This window comes from Carassius carassius, chromosome 39, assembly GCF_963082965.1.
Source record: "Carassius carassius chromosome 39, fCarCar2.1, whole genome shotgun sequence".
Taxonomy (NCBI): Eukaryota; Metazoa; Chordata; class Actinopteri; order Cypriniformes; family Cyprinidae; genus Carassius; species Carassius carassius.
The window spans coordinates 28,379,177-28,403,375 of NC_081793.1; the positions used below are offsets into that span (position 1 = coordinate 28,379,177).

Below are 24,199 nucleotides of genomic sequence, written 5' to 3' on the forward strand. Positions count from 1 at the left end.
ACTAAAACCATGAAAAAATAAAAAAATAAAAAATAAAATAATAATAATATTATATATATATATATATATATATATATATATATATATATATATATATATATATATATATATATATATATATATATATATATATATAAATGAAATAAAATTATTTTATTTCAGCTAGAATTAAAGTGCTAAAATAACAAGTAAAATAAAATAAATATATATTAAATATAAAAGATAAATTATATATGTAGTTTTCAATATTTTTTAAATATTAAAAAAAGTTTATAATATTCTGATTTAGATTTTTATATTTTCTATTTAATAAAGCATTATTGTAACTTATTATAAATACAAATAAAAACATATAAATGTTATTATAAATAAAATAGAACATCATTCTTATTATATTAATTACAGTAAAGTAACACTGAGCAAAATAAGGACTTTATACTGAAGCAGAATTACAGTTACAGTGCATTAAAGCGACTGAACCTTGTTTTTCATTTGATTTTTTGGCCATGAGCGAAGAAACGTCTCCCACAAAGACTAAACTAATTCAGCAACTTTAATGTAAATTCTGCCAGACAAGTTTGAAGTCTGATAAACACACGCACCGATAAAATAAACTCAACTCATCCGAGCGGTTTCCCAACAGATGAAGCAGCAATCGACTCGCTTTCCATAAACCAAGCCAAAAAAGGAAGAAAAATCTATTTCAGCTGATTAAACAGTCTAGAGATTATTCAAACATTACAAGTGTGTGACGCTGAACACAACATTCCCAGCAAACCGTTACGGAGAAACACTGGGAATATACTCTACACACACACATGAATTACACTTACACACACACACACACACACACTCCTGACCACAGAACAGCTTCTCTACGAACACGTCTGATGCTCACAAACTCATATTTATGACTTCACATAAAAGGCTTGATGCAGGCAGTATTTCAGCCACTGTCAAGTCCTTCACAGATTTTAGTCAAAATGTTTCTCGAGCAGTAAATCATCAAATTATTCTGATTTCTGAAGATCATGTGACACTGAAGACTGAATGAATGATGCTGAAAATACAGCGGAGCATCACAGAAATAAATTACACTTTAACACAGATTCACACAGAACACAGCTGTTTTACATTAGAATAATATTTCATTATTTTGTATTTTAAATCAAATAAATGCAGCCTTGGTGAGCAGAAGAGAAGAGAAGAGAAGAGGAAAAAAAAACATCTTTAAAAATCCTACCAACTCTAAACTTTTGAACCACTGTGTATTTTTATTTCAGTATCAAAAATGTTGGTAAAATAATTCAGTTTCATAAATTTTTTTTACTATTTTAACCAATATTTGTGTGCATTTACCATTTTTAATGCTTATTAGAGTGTCACATGGTTATATTTACATGTCTTTTAATCAAATCAAACTTCTTTACAAACTATATTTACATAACTTTTATTGCATTAAATTAAATTAAATTAAAAAGCCTTGGGGGGAAATAAATAAATGTGTTTACTAATAAATTTTTATGCAGCTTTTTTTATTATACCTCTGAAGAGACTAATCAACAGAAACCTTTTATTTTTTATCAAAACAAACTTCTTTACCATTTACATACATTAAATTGTTATACTGAAATTATTCTAAATACAAATTCAGAATTTTTTTTGTATTGCTTGTCCCATGCTTTGGTCCAAGAAAATATATTGAAACAAATAAAAATGCACTCTAGGAAAGAAGAAGAGGCTTCTTTTAAAAACATAAAAATGTTGTTAAATATAATTCAGTTCCATTAAAAATTGACTACTATGATCCAATATTCAATGATTATTAGAGTATCAGATGATTGAAACAGAAACAGCTGTGGCAGGTTACAGGCTTCAGACAGCTGAGATTTAAGAGCCGCTTTACTTCGAGTGTAACCACAAGACAAGAAATCAGTTTTCTTGCTGCTAAAAATAGCATATGTATATGTTTTTGCTGCTAAAAGTGAACATTCTGGAGAGAACGTGTTTGATATCAACTGCAGCAGTGCATTAAAAACATCCTATAACAAAGAAAATTAATGCTCATCAATACAATCATCGATTTCAGTGCAAACCATTTTTTTTTAAGTAGATATTTTTGAAACAGAACTGTGAGAGAGTGAAGGTGAGTGTGTCAGAGAGTTACAGAACGGAACAAATCAGCAACGGAAACTAATCAGTGCTTCTCCTGGCAATTAAACCAATGCATCTTTATTACTGTAGATTTCTTTTTTTTTAATATTTTTTTAAAAACTAAATAAATTATTATGAGTAAGGATGTACATAAACTATTGCTGATTGCATATTTGTAATTTATTTTATTTTTATTAAAAACTAAATTCTTTAAAACTTATAGTTACATAAATTACTTTAATTGAATTAAAAATTTTATACAATTTTTTGCTTGTTCCATGCTGTGGTACATTTTTTTTAAATAATTAAATAAATATTTCTATGCAATTTTTACTACATTCCTGAAGAGACTAATTAACAAGCTATTTTTTTTATTTTAATTAAAAAAAACTTTTAATTTTTAATTAATTTTAATTAATATTTAACTTTATGATTTTATGACTTTTAAATTAAATTAAATTAAATTAAATTAAATTAAATTAAATTAAATTAAATTAAATTAAATTAAATTAAATTAAATTACTTGTCTCATGCTTTGGGATTAAATAAATAATTAAATAAATACAAGCCTATTTTTTAGTATGCATATTTTTTTCCACTATATTCCTGAAGAGATTAATCAACGCACCCTTAATATTTTTAATAAAAACAGTACATTATCATAGTGAAATTATACTAAATACACAAATACATTCAGAGAAAAATAGTATTGCTTGTCCCCTTCTTTAACTAACTAGCAAGTGAACTGATACACCATTAGTCATGTTTTTATGTTGGACAATTGTTGCACTTATTTCAGATAAAAGTGCCTCTAAACCTGCATGTCAATCAAACTACCACTTCCTGCTGAAGTGGGCGGTTCCAGTCCAGAATAAGCTGTGAATAGCACTGGTCTAGTCTTGATTCCCAGACACGAGCTCATGAACGTGTATGAGGACGATCCAGCTGCTGGATTTGACGAGGTTCATGCCAAAGTTTAGTTTGAGGGCCGGAGGCACTAATAAACACACAACCTAAACCTGCACAGACAGCGATGAAGCGAGCTCAAAACAGACAGCACATAAACCCTCCACCAACTCAGATCAGGACTAATTGGCTGCGCTGCAGATCTGTCCGGACTAATGATCTCGGCTGAAAACGTCGCCCAGAAATACTCGCTCTCTATAAATATTTAATTTAAAAGATGGCAAAGTTCAAAGAAAAATGTCCGACAGAGATCCCGCGCTCCAATTAATCCTGAAATCGTGAATCAAAGAGACGAGTTCTGCCTATAAAGCAACACTAATGGAAACTACAGCCGCTTGAAACACGTCCAGAACTGAACTCCTGTCGCTGTAATAAAACCTATACAGTAAATCTTCCCCTGACGGGACACACACAAGTCTGCATCCCTCAACAAACAATACAGTCAAAACTCAAGGACTTATGAGCTGCTTTGACATTCAGATGACATGATTGATAAATAACTGCTCATAACCTCAACAAACTGATTTCTGGATCTGACACAAACTACGATGCAGGAGCTCCAACAATCATTTACTGAAAGCAAAATAATACAAGATTGTCAACAAGAATTTGCTTATGTGGTTATTTTGAATATGCACGTACAGTATACATAAACAAATTTTGACCATCTATATTGGATGAACAAATAAATACATAATTTCTAAAAGCTAAATAATGCAATATTTCTTGGGGTTTATGAATGGGGCGAATACAAAAAAAAATTGCTTGTATTATAATTTTGAATAAGTATTTACATGAATGTTAATGTTTTATTACTATTGTTTACATACAATATATAGCATGATCTAAACTGAATAAACAAATACATATTTTCAAAAATGGGACAATAATATAATTGCACTACTATAATAAATATATAAATAAATAAATTAAATAGATAAATAAAAAAAAAAATTTTAAATAAAAATGATGCAAGATGTCTTGAGACTATGAATAAATAGAAATATGCTTTTCTAACATTTAGATACATGTTAGTCTTGATAATCGTTACATATTTGCAATTTATTTATATATCAGTATGATTTTTAATCTAAACAAACTTCTAAAACTATGTATTTAAACTATTAAACTATTAATTAAATTGCACCATTTATATTCAACAAATACATACATTAAAAAAATAATTAAATTAAATTAAAATATTGGGACGGTAAAATATATATACATTAATTAAAAAAATTTAAATATTTTTATTTTTTTTTACTTTTACTCCACTATAAGAGTTAATTTACATATTTATGAAAGGTGGATGTAAATGATAGATAAAGAAATAAATACAATTTAATTATAAACTTTCTTATCACTTCAGTTTACATAAATAGTATATATCTGTATCAAACAAACAAATACGTATATTTAAAAAAAATTGGACAAATGGGATAAAATAAATAAATAACACATTAAAATAAATAATAAAATTAAGTAATTCAATAAATAATTACATTGAAATAAATAAATAATAAATGGATTAAAAAATAAATAAATATGCATCTATTTTCTTTAGGTCAGGCCTTTAGTCTTTAGTCTTAAGCTCTGATTGTTTTTCCACTCTCCCTACAATCACACAACTAGTTATTCTACTTACTAAACTGCGAGTTATTTCTAGTTTATTCACATTTTGATCTAAACAACAGTCTTCACACACAGAAGAGCACCGCACAGCATCTGTATTCGTCTCTCTAAAGTAATTAAACTCTTGTTCAATCATTCGCTCGTGTCCTCAGATCCTTCAAACATCTTCAATCTTGAGTAGCTAAATCAGGAACTTTTCATTTGGCAAAACCACATCCATCCGCATTAAAAGTGAATGTGTCTCATTCATCAGCCGGCGCTCTGACGGACTCATTTATGAATGTGAGTTATTCTGACGAGGCTGAAGTTAAACTCGTCTGGAAGGCTTTTCACTGTCTCAGCTCTTGGCCGGCCTGAATCCATATCCATCAGGCTGAATAATAAAGCATAACTCAGAGCCACCGCAGCAAGAGTTCAGGGCATTTAGTTAATTAAGTGATGGTGGAAGAGGCTGAAACTCTCTGATCAGCATAATCTAACACATTTTTTTGTTTGCCACAACAACATTTAAGTAAAAAAAAGAAGGAAGGTTTCAAGTTAAAAACACATTTTGTTTTTGGTTGCTTCATGCTTTGGGATGAAATGAAAAAATTTAAAATTTTATAAAATTAAATTAAATTAGACTGTAAAAGACTGTAATTTAATACAAATAAAATAACAAATAAATTATAGTGCACCATCTATATTAAATAAACAAACATATTTATTTATTGTCTCATGCTTTTGAGATGACAAATAATGAATTAATATTTAAATAGAAATGTAATGAAAAAAAATCTAAATAAACAAATCTATGAATACATTTTATAATAAAAAAATACAGAATAAACTGAATAAACAAATTTTTCTAATGAGATAATTTAATTAAAATAAATAAATACTTATATATCATACAGTTAGATTTATTTATTAAGGTATTTAAAGTTAAATAAATCAATAAATTAAAGTAAATTAACATATAAACAAGTGAATTATGAATTTGAAAATGAACAAACAAATAAATAAATAAATAATTCTTAAGAGAGAATATATGGTGCTCTAATTAGCCTACACTGTGTGCATGTTCTTTAAATAAAATAAATCTTGGTTAGGATCTCCATAGCATTCAAAGGGATTCCCGTTTGAGACTAATCAATAAAGACCGTTAACCGTTAATAAATTATGAGTGTTTAGTGCTCACTGATAACATGAACGCTGTGTTTACACGAGCAGCGGCCGTCTGACGCGCTCTATTCTCATTACAACTAACAAATATTACAACCTCTGTTTATATGATAAATATAGACACAGATGTGTCACAACAGACTGTCAGGAGCAGTGCTTTCATTCAGGGGGAAAAACAGAGAGAGAGAGAGAGAGAGAGAGAGAGAGAGAGAAGAGGACGGAAGGGAGGGGAGGGATTGTGAAAGTAGATTTGGCGCTGACCTCCTTCTTAATGGTGTTCCACTAACTGGACTGTTTATGTGATTGAGGGAGAGAGAGAGAAAGAGAGAGAGAGAGAGAGAGAGAGAGCTATTATCCGCATGCCAGACAATGTGCAGACTGACCCCATCCTCCCCAAAACAATAACACACTCAACATATAGTCACGCAACACACATATGCACACTCTGACGCTAAAGACATACACACTCAATTACTCACTCACACGCTAAAAACACACACACTCACACACACTCACATGCTAAACACACACACACACACACACATATCCATTCACTCACATGCTAAACACACACACACACACATATCCATTCACTCACATGCTAAACACACACACACACACACACACACTCACATGCTAAAAACACACACACTCACACATATCCATTCACTCACATGCTAAAAACACACACACACACACACACACACACTCACATGCTAAAAACACACACACACTCACACATATCCATTCACTCAATGTTAAAAACACACACACACACACACACACACACACACACACAGAGACACACACTCACATGCTAAAAACACACACACTCACACATATCCATTCACTCACATGCTAAAAACACACACACACACACACACTCACATGCTAAAAACACACACACTCACACATATCAATTCACTCACATGCTAAACACACACACACACACACACACTCACATGCTAAAAACACACACACTCACACATATCAATTCACTCACATGCTAAACACACACACACACACACACACACTCACATGCTAAAAACACACACACTCACACATATCCATTCACTCACATGCTAAAAACACACACACACACACACACACTCACATGCTAAAAACACACACACTCACACATATCCATTCACTCACATGCTAAAAACACACACACACACTCACATGCTAAAAACACACACACTCACACATATCCATTCACTCACATGCTAAAAACACACACACACACACACACACACACACACACTCACATGCTAAAAACACACACACACTCACACATATCCATTCACTCACATGCTAAAAACACACACACACACACACTCACATGCTAAAAACACACACACTTACACATATCCATTCACTCACATGCTAAAAACACACACACACACACACACACTCACATGCTAAAAACACACACACTCACACATACCCATTCACTCACATGCTAAAAACACACACACACACACACACACACTCACATGCTAAAAACACACACACTCACACATATCCATTCACTCACATGCTAAAAACACACACACACACACTCACATGCTAAAAACACACACACACTCACACATATCCATTCACTCACATGCTAAAAACACACACACACACACACTCACATGCTAAAAACACACACACTCACACATATCAATTCACTCACATGCTAAAAACACACACACTCACACATATCCATTCACTCACATGCTAAAAACACACACACACACACACACACTCACATGCTAAAAACACACACACTCACACATATCCATTCACTCACATGCTAAAAACACACACACACACACACTCACATGCTAAAAACACACACACACTCACACATATCCATTCACTCACATGCTAAAAACACACACACACACACACTCACATGCTAAAAACACACACACTCACACATATCCATTCACTCACATGCTAAAAACACACACACACACACACACTCACATGCTAAAAACACACACACTCACACATATCCATTCACTCACATGCTAAAAACACACACACACACACTCACATGCTAAAAACACACACACACTCACACATATCCATTCACTCACATGCTAAAAACACACACACACACACACTCACATGCTAAAAACACACACACTCACACATATCAATTCACTCACATGCTAAAAACACACACACTCACACATATCCATTCACTCACATGCTAAAAACACACACACACACACACACACACACATGCTAAAAACACACACACTCACACATATCCATTCACTCACATGCTAAAAACACACACACACACACTCACATGCTAAAAACACACACACACTCACACATATCCATTCACTCACATGCTAAAAACACACACACACACACACTCACATGCTAAAAACACACACACTCACACATATCCATTCACTCACATGCTAAAAACACACACACACACACACACTCACATGCTAAAAACACACACACTCACACATATCCATTCACTCACATGCTAAAAACACACACACACACACACACACTCACATGCTAAAAACACACACACTCACACATATCCATTCACTCACATGCTAAAAACACACACACACACACTCACATGCTAAAAACAAACACACTCACACATATCCATTCACTCACATGCTAAAAACACACACACACACACACACTCACATGCTAAAAACACACACAGGAACGTGCAGGGGGGGGGGGGGGGCGTAGGGTGCTCGAGCACCTGCCCCTTTGCCCCTTGGTGCCCAAAGTGCCCTTTTGTCAAAGCAAAATTTCCTCAATTTTTTTTTTGTCATAACATACCCTTTTGTGAATGCCTGCCCATGCCCAATCTAAATATTGGTAAAATTTCTGAATGATAATTTAGCCTTAAATAAAATTACCCACATGATGACCTTTCACCTGACGACGACGACCTCATCCGACCGGGACGATTCGTCACGCCGCACGCGCATTTTTTAATTCAGAGGATATTTTCAACAATCTGGTAAGAGGTGTTTGATTCTCAGCGAAGTGATTTTGATGTTTATTTACTTATTATTATTTAACAAGAACTATGTGATGTGAGAACATGCAGATATGTTGTTTATATTGCTGTGTGTAGCCTGTAGTGTAGAAGTAACGTTGGCGTGCTGTTCCCCCCCCCCAAAAAAAATGTGCCCCCTCAAAAATGATGACTGCATGATGCCCCTGATCGAGGGGTCTGGTCATTTTATGTTATTTGACTAAACTATTATTATATTACAGTTTTTTTTTTTACACGTAGAGTGCCTTAAAAATAATTATCACAACACTGGTAATGCTTATTCAGATTTTCCCTTAATTCTCTGAATTATCATTAAAAAAAAACAATTCAGAAATGAATTAAAACATAATTATATTTTAAATGTGACACAAATATTTTTTTTTCTACAATAGCAACAGTGTTTACAACAGCAAGACCACTTTAGCCTGTAAACTCAATAATATCTCTCTGGAAATAAATGTAGAAATATGTCAATATAAAATGAATAATATACCTGACCTTCCATCAAAGTGCAGTGTGAAGGAGATGAATAACACATGTAGCCTGTCATTTGTTTACATTGCAAAGGTCTTCAATTTTAGACAACAACAACTACAACATTAATAATAATATGAATCACTATATTCCAGTGTATCAGTTGTTTAATGTTTTGTATCAATATTTAAGGTGGACTTATTGATTAGGTGCAAGAGTATGGTTAAAATAATAGATTAATGCTGAAATAGTAAATTGTGCCTTGTTCCTAGATGGAAAGAGAGTGGAAAGTAATAAATCAGATGAGGAGATGGAGATAGAAGAAGAAAAAGAGTGAAATGTAGAGGCACAAGTGACAGAAAGAGAGCAGGTAACAGCAAGCCAGGAGACAGAGGCTTGTGAGAAAGAGGAAAATGTAGAGCCATGAGTGTTTTCTATAGTTTTTACTTAAGAACAGCTGTTCTTAATTATTCTGTAGAGAGAAGAAAAAGCCATCAGTTTGGGACAATTTAAGACATTTCAGTTTCTAATTGTTCTAATTAGAATAGACAATTCTAATTGTCTAGTTATTATTAGGTGGAAAGAAAATATTTTTTTTTACTTTTAAACTTAAAATTGTCTTTTCTAATCGGTTTCTTTTTCAAAACTGCATCAAAGCATTTGCTGCCGTATCAATACATAATCATCCATATCGATACGCGAATCAGCAAGCAATGCATCACAATATATTGCTGTATTGATATTTTGAACAGCGCTATTTAAAGTCTTGTTCCATGTGCCCCTTTTATACTTTGAGCACCTGCCCCTCCAAAGGTCTCTGCACGACCCTGCACACACACTCACATGCTAAAAACACACTCACATGCTAAAAACAAACTCACTCACATGCTAATACACACTCACATGCTAAAAACACACACACATGCTAAAAACACAAACTCACTCACACACACGCTAAAAACAAACTCACTCACACACACGCTAAAAACACACACACTCGCTCACATGCTAAAACACACACAAACGCTAAAAACACACACTCACTCACACACACGCTAAAACACACACAAACGCTAAAAACACACTCTCACTCACACACACGCTAAAACACACAAACGCTAAAAACACACACTCACTCACACACACGCTAAAACACACACAAACGCTAAAAACACACACTCACTCACACACACGCTAAAACACACAAACGCTAAAAACACACACTCACTCACACACACGCTAAAACACACAAACGCTAAAAACACACACTCACTCACACACACGCTAAAACACACACAAACGCTAAAAACACACACTCACTCACACACACGCTAAAACACACACAAACGCTAAAAACACACACTCACTCATGCACATGCTAAATATAAACTCACTCACTCACACGCTAAAACACACACAAACGCTAAAAACACACTCTCACTCACACACACGCTAAAACACACAAACGCTAAAAACACACTCTCACTCACACACACGCTAAAACACACAAACGCTAAAAACACACACTCACTCACACACACGCTAAAACACACACAAACGCTAAAAACACACACTCACTCATGCACATGCTAAATATAAACTCACTCACTCACATGCTAAAACACACACACACGCTAAAAACACACACTCACTCACACACACGCTAAATACAAACTCACTCACTCACATGCTAAAACACACACACACGCTAAAAACACACACTCACTCACACACACGCTAAATACAAACTCACTCACTCACACGCTAAAACACACACACACGCTAAAAACAAACTCACTCACATGCTAATACACACTCACATGCTAAAAACACACTCACATGCTAAAAACAAACTCACTCACATGCTAATACACACTCACATGCTAAAACACACACACATGCTAAAAACACACACACATGCTAAAAACAAACTCACTCACATGCTAAAAACACACTCACATGCTAAAAACAAACTCACTCAACGCTAATACACACTCACATGCTAAAAACAAACTCACTCACATGCTAAAAACACACTCACATGCTAAAAACAAACTCACTCACATGCTAAAAACACACTCACATGCTAAAAACAAACTCACTCAACGCTAATACACACTCACATGCTAAAAACAAACTCACTCACATGCTAAAAACACACTCACATGCTAAAAACAAACTCACTCAACGCTAATACACACTCACATGCTAAAAACAAACTCACTCACATGCTAAAAACACACTCACATGCTAAAAACAAACTCACTCACATGCTAAAAACACACACACATGCTAAAAACACACACACATGCTAAAAACACACACACATGCTAAGAACACAAAGTCACTCACACACAAGCTAAAAACAAACTCAGTCACACACACGCTAAAAACACACACACTCGCTCACATGCTAAAACACACACAAACGCTAAAAACACACACTCACTCACACACACGCTAAAACACACACAAACGCTAAAAACACACTCTCACTCACACACACGCTAAAACACACAAATGCTAAAAACACACACTCACTCACACACACGCTAAAACACACACAAACGCTAAAAACACACACTCACTCATGCACATGCTAAATATAAACTCACTCACTCACATGCTAAAACACACACACACGCTAAAAACACACACTCACTCACACACATGCTAAATACAAACTCACTCACTCACATGCTAAAACACACACACACACGCTAAAAACACACACTCACTCACACACACGCTAAATACAAACTCACTCACTCACATGCTAAAAACACACTCACATGCTAAAAACAAACTCACTCAACGCTAATACAAACTCACATGCTAAAAACAAACTCACTCACATGCTAAAAACACACTCACATGCTAAAAACAAACTCACTCACATGCTAAAAACACACACACACGCTAAAAACACACACTCACTCACACACACGCTAAATACAAACTCACTCACTCACATGCTAAAAACACACTCACATGCTAAAAACAAACTCACTCAACGCTAATACAAACTCACATGCTAAAAACAAACTCACTCACATGCTAAAAACACACTCACATGCTAAAAACAAACTCACTCACATGCTAAAAACACACACACATGCTAAAAACACACACACATGCTAAAAACACACACACATGCTAAAAACACAAAGTCACTCACACACAAGCTAAAAACAAACTTAGTCACACACACGCTAAAAACACACACACTCGCTCACATGCTAAAACACACACAAACGCTAAAAACACACACTCACTCACACACACGCTAAAACACACACAAACGCTAAAAACACACTCTCACTCACACACACGCTAAAACACACAAATGCTAAAAACACACACTCACTCACACACACGCTAAAACACACACAAACGCTAAAAACACACACTCACTCATGCACATGCTAAATATAAACTCACTCACTCACATGCTAAAACACACACACACGCTAAAAACACACACTCACTCACACACACGCTAAATACAAACTCAATCACTCACATGCTAAAACACAAACACACGCTAAAAACATACACTCACTCACACACACGCTAAATACAAACTCACTCACTCACATGCTAAAACACACACACACGCTAAAAACACACACTCACTCACGCACATGCTAAATACAAACTCACTCACTCACATGCTAAAACACACACACATGCTAAAAACAAACTCACTCAACGCTAATACACACTCACATGCTAAAAACAAACTCACTCACATGCTAAAAACACACTCACATGCTAAAAACAAACTCACTCACATGCTAAAAACACACTCACATGCTAAAAACAAACTCACTCACATGCTAAAAACACACTCACATGCTAAAAACAAACTCACTCAACGCTAATACACACTCACATGCTAAAAACAAACTCACTCACATGCTAAAAACACACTCACATGCTAAAAACAAACTCACTCACATGCTAAAAACACACACACATGCTAAAAACACACACACATGCTAAAAACACAAAGTCACTCACACACAAGCTAAAAACAAACTCAGTCACACAAACGCTAAAAACACACACACTCGCTCACACACACGCTAAAACACACACAAACGCTAAAAACACACTCTCACTCACACACACGCTAAAACACACAAATGCTAAAAACACACACTCACTCACACACACGCTAAAACACACACAAACGCTAAAAACACACACTCACTCATGCACATGCTAAATATAAACTCACTCACTCACATGCTAAAACACACACACACGCTAAAAACACACACTCACTCACACACACGCTAAATACAAACTCACTCACTCACATGCTAAAACACACACACACGCTAAAAACACACACTCACTCACACACACGCTAAATACAAACTCACTCACTCACTCACACGCTAAAAACACACACAAACGCTAAAAACACACTCACTCACACAAACGCTAAAAACACACTCACTCACCACACGCTAAATACAAACTCACTCACATGCTAAAAACACACACAAACACAAAAAAAAAAACACTCATTAATCAGATTTGAGTTTATGAACGTTCAGTTTCAGATGACTTGTAAGTTTCAGTAAATGCTCTGTTTGGAGTGATTTCTACAGCACACTGAAGCCCTAAATCAAAAGAAGCGATGAAACGATGGCTGACATCTGTAACTCAAACACTGAACTCTGGCGCCATGGTTAATGTGTCTGTGGACAGACAGCCTTTGTTTGTCCATGTGAGTGTCTGAGACGACCTGTTGCTCAGCGGCTGCGACACACACACACACTCACACACACACACACACACTGATTTTATCTGCCTGTTTACACACACACACACACCATAAACCTCACCATTACAAAGACACTGAGAACCTGCTGTGCTTCAAACAAGTAGCTCTAGTAAGGTCTACTTGATGGAAAACACAATCCCAGAATGCACTGCTTTTGGAACATAGATGAATAGAAAGTTCAAAACTGCATTAATTTGAAATAGAAAACTTAAGTTCAACTGTTTTCTTCATTGATAATAATCAGAAAGGTTTCTTGAGCAGTAAATCATCATATTATTCTGATTTCTGAAGATCATGTGACACTGACGACTGGAGGAATGATGCTGAAACACAGCGGAGCATCACAGAAATAAATTACAGTTTAATATATATTCACATAGAGAACAGCTGTTTTAAATTGCAATAATATTCCACTTTTCATTTTTATTTTTTACAGTTTTTACTGTATTTCTAATCAAATAAATGCAGGCTTGGTGAGCAGAAGTAGCTGACTGTATGTAGGCAACTGACTAGGATTTAAAACATAATTCTGTGTTTGCATTTATGTATATCTAAGTTTTAATTATGTGTGAGCAAAACTAATTAACAATCAGCAGAATCCTGTGAAACAACATCCGAGTATGAACATTATCAAACCCATCTGAAGGAGATCAGACTGGATTTCTATTTCTGGCTCAGATTGTGTGTGAGACGCCTGTAGATTCTGCATTTAAATGCATTTGTGGTGAAGAAAGCACTCTGATCACACAGTCTGACAGGTGAGTGTGTGTGTGTGTGTGTGTGTGTGTGTGTGTGTGTGTGTGTGTGTGTGTGTGTGTGTGTGTGTGGTCTCTAGAAAAGCACAATTACATAAGGGGATATTTCCCAGCTCGATAATGAATATGCTGCCTGTTGCTTAGCAACAAGCATCTGATCCACGCACACTATAGGAGAGTGACATGGCAGTTTGAATGAGGAAGATGCATGTATGAAAACAGAGAAAGTGAGAGGAGATAGACAGATCGAGAGCTTTAGTTAACGGATCGGCCAGCTGTAAATCACTGCAAAAGGAATCTATTGTCCATGGTTCAGTAAAAAAAAATAAAGTAGCTCAAACCACATTATTACAGAGAGTACAGAGAGTCCCATTTGTTTTTAAACAAATCTTTCAGTGATTCAATAATCTAGTTCTAAAGACAGTCGTTTGATCCATTTCAAAATGAATCAGCCGTTTTGAATGAATCGTTTGAATAAATTACTTATTAAGACAGGGACCTGCTGCCACATACTGGTGATTTTATATCTCATTTAATTTTTCACGACTTGACTAAATTCAGCACAAAAACACTCAGCAAAATATTGTTTAAAAATCATTATCAACAAAATACAGAAATATGATATTGCACACCACTAGCTGCATGTCATTTATACAGGAGTGGCTATTTAATTTCTTTCTTCGTCCTTTCTGGCAAGTTTGCTCAAAAACAACAAAATATCAACACAAGCTATCATATCTCAACATTATTAATCTCCATATTAATTCTGATTTGAAGGGCTTTGATTATATATCTGTGATCAATTGATCCGATCAATTGCTGTGTTTGAGATAACGGTTTGGTTAGTTGAGCCAAATGACTCAACTTTTAAACATAAAATCTAAAACTTTTATTTTTTTTTATAATGTCTGAATATACATCCAAATGCAAAACCTAATAAGAGTGTGTAATTCTGTCTGAAACCACTTTTTTTTTTTTTTTTTTTTACTTTTTTTTTACTTTCACTTTTTCACTTTTCTTAGCAAATAGGGATTGTGCATTTACTCCATTTTCATTTGAAATACTGATATTTTATGCTATACAGAAAAAAATGATGTATACTGTTTACAGGCAAATATTTACAAAAATACACTGAAAATATGTGCACACGTTTGTGTGGGTAGCTATCTACTATTTTAATTGCCATCAAAGCTTACTAATTATTTACAATGAGAAACAGGGGTTTAGAGTTTAAACAACATGAACGTAAGTTACAATTTCAACATGATTATTTTTGGGTGAACTATTATGTAAAAACACTTGAAGTGTAGATTTTAATGGGTAAAATATGTAACCTCGAAATTAATAGAAATATTTTAAATAGTAGCTAATTTTACATAAATATAATTAATCTCTAAATACAAATATATTACAAAATGTATTTGGGATTTTTGGGGAAAAGAACATTTTTATCAATATTTCAAATATAAACACATATATATGCCAATCTTCTACAATGCAATAAAGCAGTAGATGTTTAGATGTCTGGCTCAGCATGAAATACACTCATATTCATAATCTCATATATCGTATTTGACGTCACAGTTCAGGACAGTCACAGATGAATCACTCTCAATCAGAGCAGTATCATGTCTAAAGAAAATAAGCCTATATTGATTTGATAAGTCTAGATTGATTTGATTTTCAGCAGGTTCAATCAGAGCCGTGTGTTTGAGTGGAAACAGGTCTGAACTGGAGAAAAAGGCTTCCTGAAATGTCTGGCAGAATGAACACAACTATGTTTGACAGGCCTGTAATGAAAGCAACAGCTGTGGTGTGTGTGTGTGTGTGTGTGTGTGTGTGTGTGTTTGTGTGTGTGGGCAGACTACACAATGGCAGTGAAAACTCAAGCCTATTCCTGACCACTGACTCCATCTCAAAACATGGGGAAAAGACACAAGCAAAGCTCTCGTGCGTCTCTGCTAACAGAGCAGACAGCATTTAAACAGACACAGGTGTAAATGTACAACATTTAAAAATCACTTGACAAAACATTATCTCTATATTTTCTGTGACAATATGTGCTTTTGTGCTAGTACTTTGGCTGGTAAAGTCCTGTTTTAGATAAATATATACAACTGATTCATTGAGTCATTCATTTAAACGATTCATTCAAAACGGCTGCTTCGTTTATGAATGGATCACTAAATCACTGACTCAAATGTTTCGTTCAACAACAGATTGTTTCAGGATTGAAAGTTTGAAACACAATTGAGACGCTTTGCTCTGAACTATTTTTGTTGGCAAAATTTTGACAGGAGTCAAACATGACCGATCGGCTGAACTACTAGAAGAAAAAAAAAGCAGATGAGTGAAAATGTGTCATATATTACCAGCCAAAAATTTGGACACATGCACTCCTTCTTCACTTTTGCACGTCTGCATGACGAAAACATCATTATGATGTAGAAAACACTCATCTACCAACTTCATGAGGTGGTTTCACAGCTGAAGGAGGAACATGAGTGCTTATCATTGCATTTTGTGAAGTAAGTCATATGTGCATGTGTCTACAAACGCATTGGTCTTCACATAACAGGTTTTTAAGATCACGAGAACATCTGCGAAACTTCAGCCCTAGAAGCAGGTGTCACTGGGGCGTTTTACCTTCTTTTTACCCTTGCAGTGGCAGCACACCGTCCACAGGTACTTAAGGGTCCTCCACAGCAGAATAATAAAGAGACCCCCGAAGAACGTGACCATGGAGGAGGCGAGGAAAGCCCACCACATCTTCTGGCCGTTGGGGTCACAGGGCATATCACTGGTGTAGGGGATGATCACATCCATGTTCCGAGACTTTAGTGGATGATAGGTCATTATTGTGGAGAGCTGCTTCTCATCACCATCATCATCATCTTCTGCTTCTTCAGTGGGGAGCATCGAGGGTCTTTCTGGAGACCCCTGTAGCGCCCCGCACCCGACGAGCCATGTCTGGCAGGGCGTAGAGCCCCGCGTGTGTGTCCCTGTGTGCGCGCACTCTCCTCCCGCTGCGCTCCGCGCTCTCGCCCGCTGGTCGGTTCTTCGCGCGGTCCTTAAAACGCAGGCAAACGTCTACTGGAAACGCGTCGTGGCGTCTTTAAACGAGCTTATACTCTAAGTAGGTTTCACGATAGAAAGCATGCCCGCCTAGCCGTTCACGAACAGTTTCCCCCGGAGCGGATCTTCCGTGCGCTCTCTGTCGTTCACTAACGTGTTGCGTTCAGCTCCGGTCTCTCCGTTCAGGTGCCGGAGGGCGGAGTCAGTCAGTCTGATGCCCGTCAGAACGTCTCCAAACCCCGCAGATATCCAAAACATACATCAATCGCGATTATCTTCCAGAAAGATGTCGTGATATAAAAAAGGCATAATTTTTTAAGGTGGTGATTCATGCTAGGTGGGCTTAAAATAGGATCAAATATTTAAAAATTACTTTTTCAAGTTGCATGACAACTGTTCGGTGCTTTTACCCAGTTGTAATATAAAAATCTAATTTATTTACTTAATTATTTAATGTTAAATAAATGTTGTTTAATGTTGTTGAAAAATCTATTTCTTAATGCCAGTGCATAGTATATGTGTGTGTGTGTGTGGGTGTGTGTATATATATATATATGCGTGTGTGTGTGTATATATATATATATGTGTGTGTGTGTGTGTGTGTGTGTGTGTGTATATATATATGTGTGTGTGTATGTGTGTGTGTATAAATATATATATATATATATATATATATATATATATATATATATATGTGTGTGTGTGTGTGTGTGTGTGTGTGTGTGTGTGTGTGTGTGTGTGTGTGTGTATAAACACACACCCGCACACACACAAATTACTGCTGCTATCTCTGCAGATAATGTTTTTTAGTAATTCAGTGCTGAACATTTCAAATAAACTTCAAAATTCCCTTACTTGTCCTTGAAGAGTTCACATTCTGAGATGTAAACATTTTTAAAAATCAAATGTACTAAACTTGTGTTGATGTGTATGATAATAACACACAGTAAAACCATCATTCACTCCCTGAGGACGCTGTGGTTACCATAGTTCATGTCTGAAAGGATCATTGCATTTATGGCCATGTTTTTAAACCTCATCATGGACACGAATGGCTCTATTATTGTGCACCACCAGATGTCATGCATCGTGTTTTTTATACATGTAGCCTAAATGCATTTTTCCAGATTTTATTATAGCCTTTATGAGCATGTCACTGGAAAGCTTTTCCATCTGAATCCAGACACTCCACAGACTTCTAGGGGAATTGACAAATTAAATAAATACATCTGCACAAGGATTAAAAGATGCATACTAAGTGGAAAATTATTTTTTTCTATTGCTTCAAATAAGTGTATTTTTTAACCAAAAGTTTTTGCAAGGGAAATAAAAGTTGCTCTAAGCCACATTTGGGATCAACATGAGCTTGTTTTTCATTTTTTATCATAACAAATATTCTTCCTTTTTCTATACGATTTTTTTCCCGCTGAATAACAGCTCATCAATTAATAATATTTCACTTGATATGCAATGTTTACATAATCCTGGTTATGGGGATGAGAGGCTGAAGAAGGATATGACGCCATCTGGCGACTCCTCACAGGAACCGCATCATATTTTCCACATGAGCTTTGGGACACACCACACATTATATTAAATAATGTTTATACGAAAAGACTTTTACTTTCCTTATTGCTCCAAGGTTTCCATTAACTCACCATAAACTGCACACATACATGTCATGTTTAATTTAGACTTTATTAATGTAACAATTATAAAATATTGTTGTGTTTAATGTAACAGTACCAGGGTGTTATATTATCATAAAACACAACAGAATTTTTTTTTTAAATTTGAACTGTGTTTTTTTCTAGCTACAAACTGAGCATCTGCACCAATTCAACATCAGCGTCATTATTGGCAGGAGTGGAAGAACATTACGTGATGTGAGAGAGTTTCAATCTTCATTGAGGAAGCTAAACCAAGCGACTCCTTTCATTGGTTAAACTAGGTCAGAACAGGAAGTGATGTCACAGTGAACATCCTTTTGTAAGGTAAACCGAAAGACTAGTGTAGTACCAAAGCTTTCACTCGAGAGAGGATTAACTAACTATTCCTGAACGAGGAGGATTACTTAATCTCCCGTCTGGGATTAATAAAGTAGTACCTTTCCATCGAAAAGAGTGCAAAATACAGGAGGAAGCATTTGGCACGTTTTTTCTGAAAACAAGAGCTTTTAAGATATAGTAATAAGCATTCAGCTCTGCCTAATACTCGACTACAAATTAGAATTAATATAAAAACAAAATAAAAATAATCAGAGCATATAGGAAATCATCATGCAGCGGATTATTGCATCTTTCATTTAAATAATAAAAAGTAGACTTAGAAGTTAATGAAATAAAACAACTGGTACATTAAAGCTTAAAGGAATAGTTCCACCAAAAATGAAAAATGTTTTTTCAAACCCGAAGATTGCGGAAACTTCACTCTGCTCTGTTCCATGCAACGAGAGCGAATCAAAACGCACTTCATTCTGATTCAATGCAACTCAAAGTGAAGTAAAACCCTCAAAATGACATTATTTCACGGTGCTTTTTGAAGCATGGCGTCGTGTGGAAAAGAGCAGCTCAGACGTTCTGCTAAACATCTGCGTTTGTGCTCCACAGAATACAGGCTAGAAAAAATGATGACAGAAGTTTCATTTCGGAGTGAATGAACCCTTAAACAATCTTAACAGTCAGTATTTTTAACCGTAAATTAAGCGTCTGTGTGGAACTAGCATGCACGGATTGGATCAGACCCACGCAGGGACAGATGCATGAAGTTAAACATTCAAGTAAACTGGTTCAGAAACCTCACCTCTGTAAACATGAAGAACTACATGAAAACCCTCATAAATTAGTGTTACCTCAAAAGTCACATTAAATAGTTTTTTTTATCAATAAACGCTTATATATGTATAGCCTTATGCAACAATTACATATGTAAATTTAAAAAAATTATAATTATGACATGTTTAAATGATCATGTAACAGCCAGTATTTGTAACAATCACAACATTTTTCGTGTCTGCATTCGGATACAACGTCGTACAGTTACTTGATAAGACTTTTTACCTTTTTTTTCGTAGTTATAACTGAACAAGTATGTCGTGTTAAACTAAAATAATTATTAATTTCTAAAATAATATTTATCATGCAAGCAGAGAGATGTCATGACAAACGACTGAATCCATTCAATGTGCACATTTTCATTACATTAACTCTTTAAGCTAGTCTTAATGTTTAGTAAACTTCACTAAACAGATGTGTGTGTGCCACGCAAACCAGCAAAAGATAAAGATGCAAGCACGTAGGACAAGTAGAAAACCCGAAGCTAAAGCTCTTGAGAGAACTGGTTTGGTTTTTGAGAGACAGCTGTTTGATTGGTGAGCGCGCTGTGCTTATTCCATTCATTCGTATCATATTATAGCCTAAGCTTTAAATCATTGCCTTTTAAATATATACAAACACTATAACATGTATGGTGTATTATTATAGGTAAAATTACTCTTGCAACGCTCTGATTTCTGAGAGATGCACAGAGAGGCGACAGTGTGGTGTTTGATTTGCACTCTTTTTGCTCATAAAGTTTACATTCATTCACTTCACACTCGTGACTTTAGAGGTCTGTGTATAATATTGCGCTGATGCCCTGGCTTATCTAGCAAACTCCGGACTGTGCCAGCTTCAGTCGAGTATTCAGGCAGAATTATTCCTTGTCCGTTATTCGTTTTTTAAGCCATTATCCGAGCCAATCAGGCACAACCCTAATTATTACATTACATATTTTCTTTTTACATGCAACATAGATAAGGTCATAGAAAGTAACAGCTCCACACAATATTGTAATTCTAAAATTCACGTTGTACTTGCAAACACTTTGTACGCATTATGGTTAATGCATGCTGGAGTAGTCGATTGTTTCCGACAGCGCTCGACTAGTCTATGCAAGCACTAGTATAGTATGACAAAAATTTCGTTTTATTTATGTGTGCATGCCCAGTAGAGCCAAACGTATGCCTTTTAGCCTCGCATTTTTCATATCCCGAGCTTTGCATGTGTGTGTGCATTGTGCCAAGGCATCAGTCATTTTAATTTTTGACCACAGATATAATGTCAGCAAAAGCAGCATAAAATAAAGTACATAAAAATAATTTGACCTTACAGCTCCAAACTCTGTTCTAGAGGGCCAGTGTCCTTTATAGTTTAGATCCCAGGGTCGGACTGGGGGTAAAACCAGTACTCATTACCAGGGCCCCAAAGGAAGAGAGGGCCCTTGAAAAGTATGAATCTGAAATATATTTTATTTTACCTGGATATTTTCATGGGTGGGGGGCATGGGGGCCCGTCAGGACTGCCTATGCATAGAGCCCGGGATCTTGTGTAACGCCCCTGTTAGCTTTAACCCTAATTATACACACTTGAACCAGCTAATCAAGCTCTTACTAGACACACTAGAATATTCCAGATAGGTGTGTTAAGGCGAGACACTGCAGGTGAATAGGGCAAAAAAAATAACTAATAGTTATCACCTTACTTACCCAGTTGATTGATTACATTGATAATTGCAAACATTTTTTGTATTACAAGTTTTCAAAAATGTTATGTTTAAATATGCAAATGAGGCATTATTTAATGAAATATGTGCTAATTTGCATAAAAGTCTAGTACAAAAATCTGAACACTAGATGAAGTCAGTTCCAAATTTTTTGTTTAATTTTTTTGACATATTAGAGTCAAATGTTTTTACAGAGGGAATTCTGGTTATCTTTTTTTGTCACTCCATAATTCAGAAAATACTTTGAACAGCCAGAAAACAATATATTTTCACAATTTTGGGGGGAATAAAATGTTGTATATAATCAAGGAAAATGTATATGAACAAATCCCTCTGTAAAAATCTTCAGAATATAGACAGGAATAAAAATGTCAAGTTTGGTGTGTGTAAGTGCTACTGAAGTGGAGATTTAAGGCTCAGTGTTGAAGAAAAAACTCATTTTGAGAAAACGGCCTTTAAAAATATGTATTGTAATTGAAATCTATTGACACAAACAGATAAAGTGCTATAAAAGAAACACTTAACAGTGTTTTTTGGATGTTTTCTTTCCACTAGTTTGAAAAAGCACTTTATGAAAAACAAAAAAGCCCAAAATCTCAAAATTGACAGGTGCTTGAAAAAACAGTGTTTTTGCCTGCACTGTCTCACCTTAAGGCCAGTTGGAGCTAAACTTTTCAGGACATTGGCCATCCAGGATCTAGTTACTTTGCACATGCTTTTTGATCATTACAAATAATAATGTAAAATTATTTTCTTAGAATAGGAGATATTCTGTCTCTCTTGAAGTGAGTTTAACAGCAGTGGAGTGTTGCTACAGTGTGAGATCGGTAGAGATTAGTGTTATTACAGTTATTTTCTTACTCAGTATTTTTGTCTTGTGTGATTATCTTAATTTTCTGTAAGGAATAGTTTGTAGTGTCTCATCAATGGATGCTCTGCAGTGAACGGGTGCCGTCAGAATGAGAGTCTGATAAAAAACATCACAATAATCCACAGCACTCCAGTCCATCAGTTGACTTGTTTAGATCTGTTTAAACGCTGCTTGATCTGTGCAGATTTCTCTCCTGATTCAGACCAGAACACTTGTTCACTGGAGGAAGTGTAATTATGGATTATTTGAGTTAAAATCATCTTAATGCTGGATGTGTTTCATCTTTTGTCTTCTCCAAATGTTCACTGACGGACTGGAGTGCTGTGGATTATTGTGATGTTTTTATCAGACTCTCATTCTGACGGCACCCATTCACTGCAGAGCATCCATTGATGAGACACTGATGCAATGCTACATTTCTACAAACCTGATGAAGAAACAAACTCATCCTGATCTTGCATGGCCAAGATTACAGCTAATTTTTTTTCTTTCTTTTTTTTAATGAACTATTGTTTAAAATATATATATAATAATAATTTTAATTTGCTTAAGTCTTCAGAAAACAAGACTCCTCATTAAGTCTCTTTTTTTAAATGTAATTTAAGAACCTTTAGATATTTGTGTGTGTGTGTGTGTGTGTGTGTGTGTGTGTGTGTGTGTGTGTGTGTGTGTGTGTGTGTGTGTGTGTGTGTGTGTGTGTGTGTGTGTGTGTGTGTGTGTGTGTGTGT

General features: G+C 35.2%; 1 protein-coding gene across 5 annotated transcripts in view; it reads right to left on the reverse strand.

Moving 5' to 3' along the window:
• LOC132121731 (calcium-activated potassium channel subunit alpha-1a-like) overlaps window positions 1-18,256 on the reverse strand; it is an 86,768-nt gene extending 68,512 nt beyond the window's left edge. For 2 of the 5 annotated variants that reach the window (XM_059531460.1, XM_059531459.1), the window contains exon 1: window positions 17,630-18,254. In XM_059531460.1, coding sequence (XP_059387443.1) covers window positions 17,630-17,902 — 273 coding nt within the window. In that variant the 5' untranslated portion in view covers window positions 17,903-18,254. Of the gene's footprint in view, window positions 1-17,629 lie in introns of all 5 variants that reach the window. The other 3 variants (XM_059531462.1, XM_059531461.1, XM_059531458.1) reach the window with 2 other exon arrangements.
• Between the last annotated feature and the right edge of the window lie 5,943 nt (window positions 18,257-24,199).